The sequence below is a fragment of the Hipposideros armiger genome, unplaced genomic scaffold (assembly GCF_001890085.2).
Source record: "Hipposideros armiger isolate ML-2016 unplaced genomic scaffold, ASM189008v1 scaffold_131, whole genome shotgun sequence".
NCBI lineage: Eukaryota > Metazoa > Chordata > Mammalia > Chiroptera > Hipposideridae > Hipposideros > Hipposideros armiger.
The window spans coordinates 3,397,200-3,410,750 of NW_017731481.1; the positions used below are offsets into that span (position 1 = coordinate 3,397,200).

The 13,551-nt window shown below is 38.3% G+C and overlaps 1 protein-coding gene across 1 annotated transcript in view; it reads left to right on the forward strand.

The window, feature by feature from the left end:
* The window catches only part of PSD3 (pleckstrin and Sec7 domain containing 3), a 426,096-nt gene that overhangs the window by 168,799 nt on the left and 243,746 nt on the right, over window positions 1-13,551 (forward strand). Inside the window, exons 5-7 of the mRNA XM_019649264.1 lie at window positions 11,166-11,360; window positions 11,470-11,550; window positions 13,431-13,543. Of these exons, the coding sequence (XP_019504809.1) occupies window positions 11,166-11,360; window positions 11,470-11,550; window positions 13,431-13,543 (389 nt within the window). The remainder of the gene's footprint in view (window positions 1-11,165; window positions 11,361-11,469; window positions 11,551-13,430; window positions 13,544-13,551) is intronic.

Genomic DNA, 13,551 nt, shown 5'->3' on the forward strand with positions numbered 1-13,551 from the left:
CCACCCACCCCCACCCCCGCCTCAGTATTAACACTCCTTCAGCCCCTCCTCCTGCACCCTATACCCTGGTCACGCTGGCGGCTGCACTGCTTTGAACAAGCCATGGAGGTTTACACCTCATTAAAGTGTGTGCTTCAGGCATTAGCACGTGGCCTTTTTTCTCGGGACTTTGTGGGGAGCTTTCCTATTTTCTATTTCGATTTTGTAAAACTGAGAGTTCTAGGAAAGAGAAATTATTAAAGTCTTTAATTTTTTTTCAAAATAGTAACCACTATTTTTGAATGACTAATTTTATCTAATCTTGACAGGAACCTTGGTGGGGCTGAGACTTGAACCCAGGTCTGTTTGAGCCTCCAAACCCGCCCTTGTTTTTTTGTCCTAGCGATTTTGCCTTTCATTTCTATTTAAGGTCTCTGTTAGTGCAGTGGATTGCTTGCCGTGGAGACTCCTCTAGGATTGAAGACAGATGTGGTCCAATTCTAGTTTTCTATCGAAATAGTTTTGTGTTTGGGAAAGTCAGTCTCTCAGAGCCTCCCTTTTTTCCTCCGTTAAGTGTATAGTGCCTCCCAGGCCTTATCCCCAGAAAAGTAGGAAATGTTTGTGAGCATGGGTGCTGTGTGTGTATTTAGTATAAAGCATCATCTGTAATTGTAAGGGGACACAGCAGGTAGTGGTGTCCTCATTGGTAATAATGAACTTTCCACAAGCTTCGGTCTGTTTTAAATGGTATCCCTGGACGTTACTTCTGCAAGTATTTTGGTTGCTGTGAAATGAAGTGAAGTGGTGCCAGCATGTGACAGACAACACTGTGACAAGGTGCAGAAACGTCATCTCTTGGGTGACTTGGAGCCGGTGGCATTGCTGCAAATTGTGGAATTTAGACTCACCGGTGGCAGGACCAAGAAGCCAGCCTGCGCTGCTGCCGTAGGACAGGACTTCTAACACCTCTGGGGGAGAAACGGCGCAGAGTTCACACCTTGGCTTGTACTTTCTTCTTTTTATTTTAAGTGTCTGGGGTTAAGATCTTTTGGTAGGACTGGCGAGATTGACTTAAAGTATGTTTAGGTTTTGTTCTAACAGCTGTGGTTACTAGGATAGGAATTCAGAATGTGAAAGGAAGACTGTTTCTAGGTGATCTAACTATAGTTGAAGGAGAAAATTAAAAATGAATGTTAAGCATGGTGCCAAAGCGAATTATGTTTTCGACAGACCCAGAAGGAAGGAGTGTATCCTCCGAGTGGAAGTCCCAGATTGGTAGGTGTTTTTGGCTTCTTGGATGTTTTTGTTGCTGTTGGCTTAGTTAGTTTTTTCTTTTCTTTGTCCTCCGTCCCTTTCTTTTTTTCTTACTGCTTTATAAAGCTGGAGTGATACTACTAATCATATACCTCAGAAATAAAATTAAAGAATAAACCTTAAATAAAAACTTCATAGAGCTGATTGACTGGATTTATTCATAATTTTTGTCAGTGTGTATGCTAGGATAGGAGTTAAGTGGTGCCAAGATCTTAGAGAAAGGTGGGCCAGCAAATAATCTTGTTCTCTCAACTTTTAAAGTATCTAAACTTGGTCTTCTGACATATTTTATTATAAAAGATAAATGAGATATATGGAGTTAATATACTTCTTGCCATGAATAAAATCGCACCCTCAACCTCCCTGTTCCCTCATCTGGCTATATTTATCTCCAAGGCACTTCCTACTATCACCGTCTGAATGTTAGCTCCATGAAAGCCAGGACTTTCTTCTGTTTGATGCTTTATTGAACACTTAATATTTACCTGGAGCTGTGTCTGACTCATAACATACTCAGCAAATATTTGTGGAAGGGTACAAGGGGGAAACAGAGGGAGGGGGCACCTTCATTTAGTTTATTGTCTGACTCTTCTTATTAGAAGGTTAAATTACCCAGGGCAGAGCTTTGTTCCGGTCATTGCTAAACTAGCACCTGGAAGTATGTCCCGCACGTAGTAGGTGCTTTAATAAGTAATTGCAGAGAGAATTTATGCCAACCTGGTTGTGTACATTTAATTATGTAACTATACTAAGCCTATTTGTTTAGTCATATGGATGTGCCTTAAAGAGTAGACATTTTTGTTCCTGTATACCAACATTTTACCAGAAGTATAACCTACAGTAGTATAGCACAGAGGAAGGGCCACACAGCATGTTAGTTAAGAGTTTGAACTCTGCAACTAAAACTGCCTGGCTTGAGCTTCAGTCTCGCTTTGCCATTTACTAGCAGAGTGACCGTGTGAAGTTACTTAACGTTCCCCATGTCTGTTTCCTCCTTCGTAAAATGGGAAGGATGATAGCACCGATCATAGGGTTGTTAAGGGGATTAGGTGATTAATATAAACTCAGAATATTGGCTGACATGTTGAGAGCGTTCCAAGCAAAAAGGTTAGTCCATCCAAATGAGTCTCCCTTTCTTGTCCACTGAATTGGAACTCACTGATCCCAGTTCGCACCAAGAAGCATCTGTGCAAATAGTGAACGTGTACATGTTTTTGCATCATATTTTTCTCCTTATTTACCATGCTGGGCATCTAATAATAGTGGCTTTGCAAACGATTCATCTCAAATTTTATGATGTGGTTGTACTGAAGGAGACATGACAATACTGCAGATTTACATTCTCATTTGAGAGCTGGCCCAGACAAGCTGCAGCTTAGTGTAAGAAAACAAACCAATACAAAAACTCAAAAGCAAAAAAGCGAAAACCTGCATCATCTGGGTCCTGCCCCAGAGAATTATGAAGGGTGAAGAGTCCAATTCTTTACTGGCGATCAGGGCAGCCTCTTTCCTTCGCTTGGTGAGTTTGGTCAGTTTCTGCACCACTGCCTGCATGTGGGTGCCCTCTTCTGGAATAGTGAAAGCAGGACTGAGCAAAATGAATGAGGTTGAAAAGGCACGCTGTGGAGGCAGGACCTTGCGGTGACACTTACTAAAATTCTTCATCAGTAAAGACTGAATTTTGGCCTCTGTGCTAAACAGAGAAATAGTTATTAGGAGTTTTGATAATTAGGTTTTGTTTGTGGTTCTCTTAGAAAGGCCCTGAAATCATTAAAAAGAAAGATGCAGTCTATTTGAGAGAAATGTATTATATAAATGTCAGAAGGGGTTCATTTGAGGCCATTTTCCTTACAAAAGTCAGGCATTAATTTCTATTGGGCGCTAACTAATGTTTGTGTACACTACAAATAGCATTTTACATTTAATAGAATACTGTCACATGCAGTGATCTCATGTGACGATGCAAATAACCAAGCGATAATCTTAATGATGGGAGGGATTGGAGTAGTGATGAGAATGGCTGTGGTGATGGGAGCTGACGTCTGTTGTCTACTGTGTGACAGATACGGCACTGAGCATTTTCATGGATCTTCTCACTTAATCTTCACACCACCATGGGAAGTTGGTACTGTTATCTTCATTTTATACATGAAAAAACTAAGGCTCACACAGAATAATGAACTTACCCAAAGTCCCATACCTGGTGACTGATGGAACCAATTTGAACCTTGGCAGGTCTACCTGGATGGAAGCTTTATGGCAGATACTTGCTTTTAGCATCTTCTAAGTTGATAATTGTTACTTATTGGCAAACTAGGCACTTGCATGAAGAATCCCATTAATAAATGACGGGAGACTTCCTAATTCTTTTGCTGTAATGGATTTGTGTTAAGATGAATACACTGCTAGACATATTTCTCTGTTGGTACATTTCAGAGTTCCTTGATCATACTGCACATTACCGCTTCCCACCAGGTGATTCTACCCCACAGTGTGTGGTGACTACTATGCCTGTACTGATTTCCCATGCGTAGGGAGGGGATGGTTGCCATGGCTACCAGACAGCTTGCCTAGATATCCTGTGGACAGCTGATACTTACCATGTCTTCGAATCCAACTTTTCTCCTTCTGTCTCCTGTTTTTCTCTGTGAGTGATTGCATGCTCTGTTACACACCCCTCCCTTCCTGTTGCATTCATTATCTCGGTTGGTGACATCACTTCCTGCCCAGCTTCTAAGTCAGAGTTAGCCTCCTGCCCTCTCTGTGAACACCACTCCACCCGCATCCCAAATCACTCATGTTCTTTCATTTTACTTTCTAAATATCTTTCATAGCAGACTTTTTCTTTATATTTGCATGAATTATCTTTTAATTCAACTTCTTGTCTCTTGACCAGACTATTTTGATCACTTTCCTAGCTTGTTTCTCTGCCTTCAATTTTGCCCTCCTGCAGTTTTTGTTCTGTGCTTCAAGCAAGAGTGATTTTACTTAAACTCAAGTCTAAGTCATTACTTTGTCGTCTGTGTTGACCTGTAGTGGTTTCCCATGGGTTACTGCGGTGGCTCAAAATCCTGACATCACATCAGCATCAACTTGAACCTTAAAAAGAAAAGTGCTGAGGCCACTTCGGGCCAACGGCCTGAGAACTCCCTGGAGTGGGGCTCCGGCGCCTGTCTTTTCTGAAAGCTTCGTGTATCCTCATATTCTCCTAGCTACTTGGATATCTAATAGACATCTCAAAGTTACCATGTCTACAGTGGACCTCCTTTCCCTCCAAACCTGTGCCAAACTTTAATCTTCCCCATCTTATTTGATGACATCTCTGCCCTTTAATTTCTCAGACCTCCCATGACCATTCTTTATAAAAATATATGTATGTCTATCCCCAAACTGTGATTTCTGATCTCTTTGCTCTGTTTTTTTCCCATAGCAATTATCATACATATTATATTCTATATTCTAACATATTATATAGTCATTTCTTATGTTTGTGGTTTATTTTGACCTCCCCTGGGGTAGAAGGGTTTTCTTTTATTGTTCTTTTATTGTTTTGCTTACTGAAGTATTTCAATATTGCCTGGCACATGGTAGGAAATTTGTTACTATTTAGTGAATCAACAAAAACATACATACCAGAAAATGACTAGCAATAGCAAAATGAATAGTAGTAAAGGATATAAAGGGCTTGGGTACTGGAGTACCACAGTCCATGTCCAGCCCTGTGCCTCAGTTTCCTTCTGTACAATGGGTATATTTCTACTTACTTCGTAAGACTGAGGATTAAGTGAGACAATCCCTGGGAAGCACTTATCCCGTGGCGGGCACATAGTAACTTAACTGTTAGATGCTGTCAGGTGAATGGTACCACTGGAGGAGCTGCAGTTGCCCTGAATCATTTCTCATTCACATTTCCTTCAAGATTAGATTATGTACTCTCTCTGCGATGCTTGAGAAATGAACGCCATAGGTAATGGTGGCCAATAAGATTTCCTTTCTTAGAGACAATTTATGCTTCAGGGTTTTACACGTATCTCACTTATGGTGTACTCAGAACTCTTCGCGACGGACATCCATTCCGTCCACAAGGGCTGAACACTTGCACTGGCTCGCCCAAGTCTGTTGCTTCCGGGCTCTGTGTCTGTACCTTCAGCCTGAAGAACGGCAGCGGCGCCACCCTGCTCCTTCTGGTCTTTTTGTTCCACTTGCCGCTGGAGTCATTTCTTTCTACTCTTTGGGACTCTTCTGACTTGCCTTTGCCTAGTTTATGTGTACAATTTAACTAGGTGGCTGTTTGTTGTTGTTGTCTATGCAAAATTCCCAGGGTATATTATTAATATTTTATAAATGCAAGGGGAGGAAGCTTTGATTCCTTTGCCTCGTTTATTTTTTGGTTCTAGTTTTAGTACCACACTTAAATAAAAATTTAAAGACTTTTAAATTTTAAGTTCAAAGTAAATATGAAATGAGGCAATATATCTGGTATCCTCTGCTGATGTTGGTCTGTAGAACTTTTCCAGGATTAGTTATAATCAATTAGGAAGTTAGTGCCACGTGTCATTGACAGCAGAACATAGAAAACAATGGAGGATGCGGACACAGCTGATTGCTCAGTTCCTGCATTATTTGGACAGATACTGAGTAACTTCAACCTATTCTTGTAATGTGGATACAAAGTGACATTCGAGGTAGTGATAGGTGAGAAAAGGGATTTTTAAAAGGCAGAGCTATATAAAGGTATATGTCATGTGCTCTGAAATGCAGCAGAGGGAATTGGAATATGATTCTTAGAAAAGTTATTCCACCTGGGCTCTTGTAGGGTCAGTAAGAGTTTGCAGAATTTGGGGCATCCCAGAATTTTGGGGTGGGAGTAACGAGTGGCAAAGGGAACAGGGTGTGAAAGAGATGAGAGCACAGGTAATATTTCTGTGTGGCCCAAGCATGAGTAGATGGTAGATGGTAAATATGAAACGGCAATTGGAGTGAGCTTGTGCAGGGCCTTATATGACATGCCACAGAATATACATTTTATCTTGTGTAGGATTTTTGTAAAGGAGGCATGTTATCACACTCATGGTGGCAGTATGCAGGCTGGAAAGAAGGGTGAACATACAGAAAAAAGAGGGTCTTCCTTTGTGTTTAGAGGACATTAGAGAAGAATCAGTAGTTCACAGACAATGAGAGAAGGTCTTGGTAAAGTGATAGAAAAATAGTAAGAATAAAAATTAAATCACAGAAACAAGTCAGAACAAATCCACAGGAATCTGAATGTGAAACACATGACCAATTGACATCAGGGAACACCATTATTGCAATTCCTCAAATAAAGTTTAGGAGAAATATTTTAGGAGATAGGGTTACCAGAAAAAAATATAGGATGCTCAGTTAAATTGGAGTTTCTAGATAAGCAATGAGGAATTTTTAATGTAAGCATACCCATGCAATACTTGAGACATACTTATACAGAAGACTATTTTTTGTTTATCTGAAATTCAGATTTCACTGGGTGTCCTATTATTTTTATTTGGAAAATCTGGTAATCCTCGTATGATACAAAAGTTTGAAAAGGTCTGGTGATCAGGCTCAATGATCTGATTGCTTTTTTGATGATCAAGTGTTGCTATCTTTGTTTGGAGCTGTGAGGTACAGGCCCCAGTGAAGCATTTGATAGAACACAGGGGGAACCTTTGGGAAGTCTTTTCTACATTTAAACCACTGCTAGGGATTTCACCTTACAATGAGATTGTAAGAAGAAAAGGGGAAATATAGAAAACAGGGAAAATTCAAACTACTGAAAGTATCTAATATTCTACAGGCTAGATGGACAGTGTCTTGTGTATTCCAGGAAACAAAATGGGATGTCTTCCCCACCGAGAGGGATTAGCCAGTTCGCTTTATCGCGTTTGAACAAGGCCAGACTGCCATTGTTATTTATGCTCTTGATATACAGTGGCTCCTGTGTTCTGGCTCCTGTTTTTATTGAGGCTGTAAAAACATTACAAAAACCCCAACAATAAACACTCTGCTGAGAATGTGAGGTCATAGTAATGTGACCTCACAGGGAGCCAGGGCCCCGGAATCCCTAGAAGCCCAGCAACCACTGGAGTTGTGGGGTGCAGGATACTGGGACGGGGCTCGGAAGAGGAACTATGGGCCCAGGCCCACCCTGGGCTGCGTGATGAGCTGGCCTTGGTTTCTGTCTTCTTGCTGGTGAGTTTGTATCGCCATCATATCGCAGACTTTCTGATTTAAAAGGAGCAGCCTCTGTTCTTGTTCAAGTAATCTCATGAGTCGTGGAATGGGAAAAATTAAGCCATCTTGGAATGGAGGTATTTAGCCTCACTTTATTCCGAACTTTCTTTTTTTACTGAAGGCTTTTTCAAGAAGATCTGGAGAAGTCTGACGCATACAGATTTTAATATTACCTCCCTCTGATGAATATGAGGAAAAGGAGAAATAGACTGGGCTGGGTGAGACAGTAGAAAGAGGAGACAAATGTGAAGAATGAGCAGCATAATAGGAATGATTTGGGTCACTACATTTTAAAAAATACATGCTGATTAGGATAAGTCTCTTGTATTTGAACAAAATCTTTGCTGTACTATATAGTATGTGGTATACTTCTATTGTTTGTCTGGACTGATTAAATATATGCCATGAATTTACCCTGAGAAATGAACAAAAAGTAGCAGTTTAATTGAGAAGAAAGTTGTTTCTTTGACCTTTATTTACTTTTTGACATGATAGCTAATATATAGAGTAAGAGAATGCATGAGAACACAACTCCAGGGATTTATTATTTTTTTTAATTTATAAAGATTACTTGATTTTAACTGAACTAATTCGTAGAGTAAATCTTTTACATGTCTACTACTTATGTGGGAAAACACAAAGTTGAGTTGCCTTTAAAGGAAATTTCTTCTATGACTGCTGATTATAGGTTTGCCATATATAATAATTAAATATTTAGTGTTCTGATGTTTCACAAAGCTGGCTTGTAATGTGGACTTTAAAGGAAAATTTAGGATGAAAAATATTGAAATTATTTGCATGAAGATTTCATCAGGATAAAGCAGTTGATTGTAATTTGTGGGTATTTCTGCTAGAAAATTGTTTAAGATAGCTAATAGTTTAAGGAAGGTTATCAAACACCCCAGTTTGCCTGGATCCGTTCCAGTTTATATCTGCTGTGTTGACGTTGACTCTGCTTTAGCATTTGACTTGATCTTAAAAAAAAAAAGGGGGGGGGCGCGGATTTTCATTACTAGTCATAGTAAAATAAGTCGGCATGTGTTTGCTCCACCTCCACTTTATATTTCCCGCTTCTCACTTCTTCGTGGTCTCATCTGGAAGGTGTGAGTTGACATGTGCATTGAGCAGAAGTTTCACATCGGTTGAGACTCAAAGGCAATGTGGGACAACCGCTCTCTTCTCCCTCCCTGATAGCTCCCTGATAGCCCCCTTTCGGGGCAGCCTGTGGAGCTGATACAGTGAGCTTGGGGAGGAGTTGCTACGGAGAGTTAACTCCTACAAGTCTGGCAGTGGTCTGGGAAGCCTGCGACATGGCAGTCCAGGAGCTACTTTTGTACCAGCTGCTTGTGCAGTAGCCCTGCTTGTATTTGAGTGACAGTGAAGCTGCCAGGCTACACTTAATTGGCGGACCCGTGGGAAACCAGAAGTTGTGATTTAGGTAGAATAAGTGACAGAATAAAGATTGAGCAGTTCTGCTTAAAAATGTATTTATTTTTGCTAAAATAATTTTTGTCATTTATTACATGATATAAGTTTACAACTAATTTTTTGTTTTACTTGTAACAAGTATAATTACATATTTAATGATTTTTATCATCCCTGTTTCCTCTCCAGAGTGTCCTGGTTTAGACAATAAATGGCTACTCTATTTATAACTCAGGCCAAGTTAAAGAACTATGGGATAGAGCAAGGCCATGTAAACGAGGCCTATGGGCCCCACTCAGCCTTGCCTGGAATGGCTTGTAAGTTTTTAAAAGTTGTAAAAAAAAACAAAACAAAACAAAACAGAAACAAAAGAGTCTTGTGTGAGAGAACCTTATGTGGCCGGCAGGTCTGCAATATTTACTATCTGGTCCATTACAGAAAACTTCTGACTATGTCTAGTTTAGAGTCTGTGGTGTGTATGTTGGAAGGCTACTTAAGCACGGTAGTTTATCATGAACATAGATTTGTTTTGTTACCAAGTTAAGATGCAGATTTGGAAATCACTGTGTTCTCATTGGTTCTAGTGTTATAAATGCGTGATGTAGCATTCCATAACCAGCCACAGGCTGGAGTGTGTGACCCCTTTCTAGAGCAGAGGCCTCACAGTGTGGTCTGTGGGCCTTCCTGAGAGCCTTTCAGTGGGTTTGTGAGGTCAAGGTTATTTTATAATAACTGTATAGCATTATTTTCCTGTTTCACTGTGTCGATATTCGCACTGATGGTACAAAGCAATGCGGGGAGGGGAGGATTAGCACAATTGAAGGGGTTGGCACCAAAGTGTTCTGGTTGTCACTGTATTCTTCACTGCCGTGCACCCAAAATAAAGACCGGTTTTACCTAAAAATGTCCTTGATAAAGTAGTACAAATTAATTGCATTTCAACCCTTGAGTGCATACCTTTTTAATTTCGCATGTGATGAAATGGAAAATATGCATAAAGCACTTATGCTCGTAATGGTTGTGTCCAGGAAAAGCACATGTATGTAATTTGAGTTGTGAGCTATAAACTAGTCGCTTTTTTTCATGGAATGCCAGTTTTCCTTCAAAGTGTGACTGAAAAACTGGTTACTGGCAGACATTTTTTCAGAAATTAATGCAGTGAGCCTATTTAGTGTAAGGAAAAAAACTGACAATTTTTGTTGCCAGTGATAAAATGTGAGCTTTCAATCAAAAATTAAAATTTGGAAAAATATATCTGCACTAAAAGTTTGACAGCTTCCCAATACTTAGACTTCTTTTCTGAAGATATTCGTGGTGACATTAATGAATATGATATTTTAAAATATTGTATAATGAAGTATGCCAACAAATATTTTGCAAATGACCATTGCATGTTACAGAATTATGCCTGGATAAAAGATCCATTCAAAGTGTAAAACATTTTAATATAAGAATACAAAAAGTTCATTGATACAATTTTACGTTATATATTGCAACTAACCTTTAAGAAACTACAACTTGTCTTATTTTGGTGTCATATCAGAAATAATATCTACAATTACAGATCAAAAGATTATTAAAATGCTCCTTATACTTCTAACTAAATATCTGTGTGAGACTAGACTTTCTTTATGTATTTCAACCAAAACCATATATTGTTACAGATTGAATATAGAAGTGGCTGTGAAAATTCAGCTGTCTTCTACTAAGCCAACCATTAAGGAAATTTGTAAAAAATGTAAATCATCATTATTTGTCTCACTAAACTTTATGTTGTTTTGGAAAATATAGTTATTTTTAATAAAAACATTATTTATATTCTTGATATGGATTTGTTATTTTTAAGTGAGTTAATATTTGAAATTTTCTTTTTTAATTACTAAAACAGTGAATATCAGTAGGTATAACCCACATAAACAAAGGTCTTTGGAATCCTCCATACTTTTAAAAATGTAAAGGTCCTGTGACCAAAAAGTTTGAGAACTGTTCATCCAGGGTTTAAGCAATCCCTTCTTTAGTACTTTGAAATAATAGCAACTGAAAATACTTTTATGAATAATTAAGCATAAAATCATTTTAAATCGTTTTGTTTTCATTTAGTTGGCCTACAATATCATGATAATTTCATCAGCTATTTTCCTTTTTGCCACACAAGAAAAATCTGTTTCTTTTTTCCCCCTTTTTATCAATTCTCACAGCAATGCTGGGGTGAAAACAGCACTGTTAGAGGCTCATTCTGAAATGGGGAGCACTGAAATTCTGGAAAAGGAAACCTCCGAAAATCTCAGTAATGGTACCAGCAGCAACGTAGAAGCAGCCAAAAGGCTGGCCAAACGGCTTTATCAACTAGACAGATTCAAGAGGTCGGATGTCGCAAAGCACCTAGGCAAGAAGTAAGTCTGTCCCAAGGCTGGTGTCTGAGTGTGTCAAGTGTGTGTGTGTGTGTGTAGGGGTGTTAATGGCCTCAATTTTAATAACCATGTCTATTTTGCTTTCTTATAGCAATGAATTTAGCAAACTAGTTGCAGAAGAATATCTGAAGTTTTTTGATTTTACTGGAATGACGCTGGATCAGTCTCTCAGGTATGATTGGACATCACTTTTTTATTCTTCTTTGCCTCCATATAATTCCGAGAAGAGAAAGTAATGTGCTTAAGCTAAAATCTGATTTTTATTTTTTTAAACCCACAGTTACTTTGTGAAGTTAGCTCAGATTGTACTATAGATATTAAATGTAGTAGAAAGAAAAATATGTTGTTTGTATGGAATCACACATGAACTCATATTCCACATCTACTAAAGGACACAGTGAAGAATCGTGGCAACGTAAGTCTTGAGAAGTGGATTCTTTGCGAATTTGGTTTTCGAATGATCAATTTATAAGAAGGCAGTTTACAGGCTATAGAATTATAAATATTTTTCCTAAGCATTTGTTTACAGTACCTAAGAACCTTTTAAGACAGTACTTTGGAATTAACTCATGAATGGAATAAAAATGAATATCAGTATGATAATCAGCAGAAAGTATAACATCTGTAAAAGTGTTTCAGGCGGTGGCACTTTTTGCCGACCTATTTGAATGAAGGTGTCTTCCACAAACTGATCCTCACTTTTCATACCATATTGCACTATACATTTCTAAGAGCAGCTGAAGGTACCACCCAGTCAGCGTTTAATCTTGCTAAGTGTCAGAGCCTGGAAGAACTCTGAGATCGTCTTCTGGAACCCTCTAGTTTTACAAATCAGGCCACAGACCGGGGAAGTGAAGTGAGGAGGATGTTTGGATTGTAATGCACTCAGTGACTTACTTGATGGCTTTTGCATAAATCAAGGGTACTTAACAGTTTTCTAAGGAAAGATCTATATTTTTGTTCCACTTTCCGATATGTTTTATAGAAAAAAGTTATGAAAAATTAAAGTTTGATCAATGCAATTTATATTAAGCTATAAATAAGGAAAAAAGCAACATTTTCATCATAGAAATAAGGTTTATTGTACGTTACTTTCAATAATAAGATTCCTTAGGGCCGGCAGAGTGGCTCAGTTGGTTAAGAGCTCACTCAAGAGTGCGAGCTCTGAGCAACAGCTGTTCGAGTCCTGGCCTGAACCAAGCTGCCACTGAGCTGCCAACAGGTGGCAGGATGGCTCAGCTAAAAAAAAAATAATAATAAATAATAATAATAATATGCCTTAGAACATTTTAAATGATTTTTTTCTTCCCATCTCATGTTCAGAGAAATGTATCTACTTTGTCAAGTGAGGGAACCTGGATTTATCTATAATAGAGAGTACTCTTAGTGACTCTGATTTAGATGGGTATGTGGTTCTGGGCATTTTTTCTATTCAAATAGTTTTTATACATAATTTATTCCTAATTTATGGAATAAATTAGGGTTTTATCTCCCAGCTGCCTCCTCATATAACAAGGTAATAATATAATGTGATAATAGGCAAAATAAAATTAACAGAAATCTGCACACATGACAATATAATTATAATTTTAACAGTTGGGTCAGTGGCAATTCCAGTCATGTAATAAAATGACCCTCCCCCAAAAAACTGTGATCTATTTAGAGTTTTAAAACATAGCCTGTGTGATTATGCGTACAGTCCTAAGTCTAAGAGTTATTTGGTTTTTATCCAACTGATGTTTTAAAGTGGCTACTCAACAGTCATGTGGGGAAATTATCTACCTTCCCAAGGTTTTCCTTAATGTACTGGCCACCATGTTATTGCCCTGTCATCTTTTCTATTGACATTTTATAAAATTTAAATGTCAATATAAATTGATACTAATGACTGTCTAGTAAGTGATTTATTTTTTTGAAATAACTGTAGATTCTCTTACTTTGCATAATTAATTTCTAATGTTTATATGAATTAACTTTAACTGTCAAACAAAGAATATGGTAACATTTTCTAAAAATCTCACTTTTTACCCCCTTAATTTTTTTTTTTTTTAGGTATTTCTTTAAAGCATTTTCTCTTGTGGGAGAAACTCAAGAACGAGAGAGAGTTTTAATACACTTCTCCAATAGATATTTTTATTGTAACCCAGATACCATTGCTTCACAAGGTAATCTG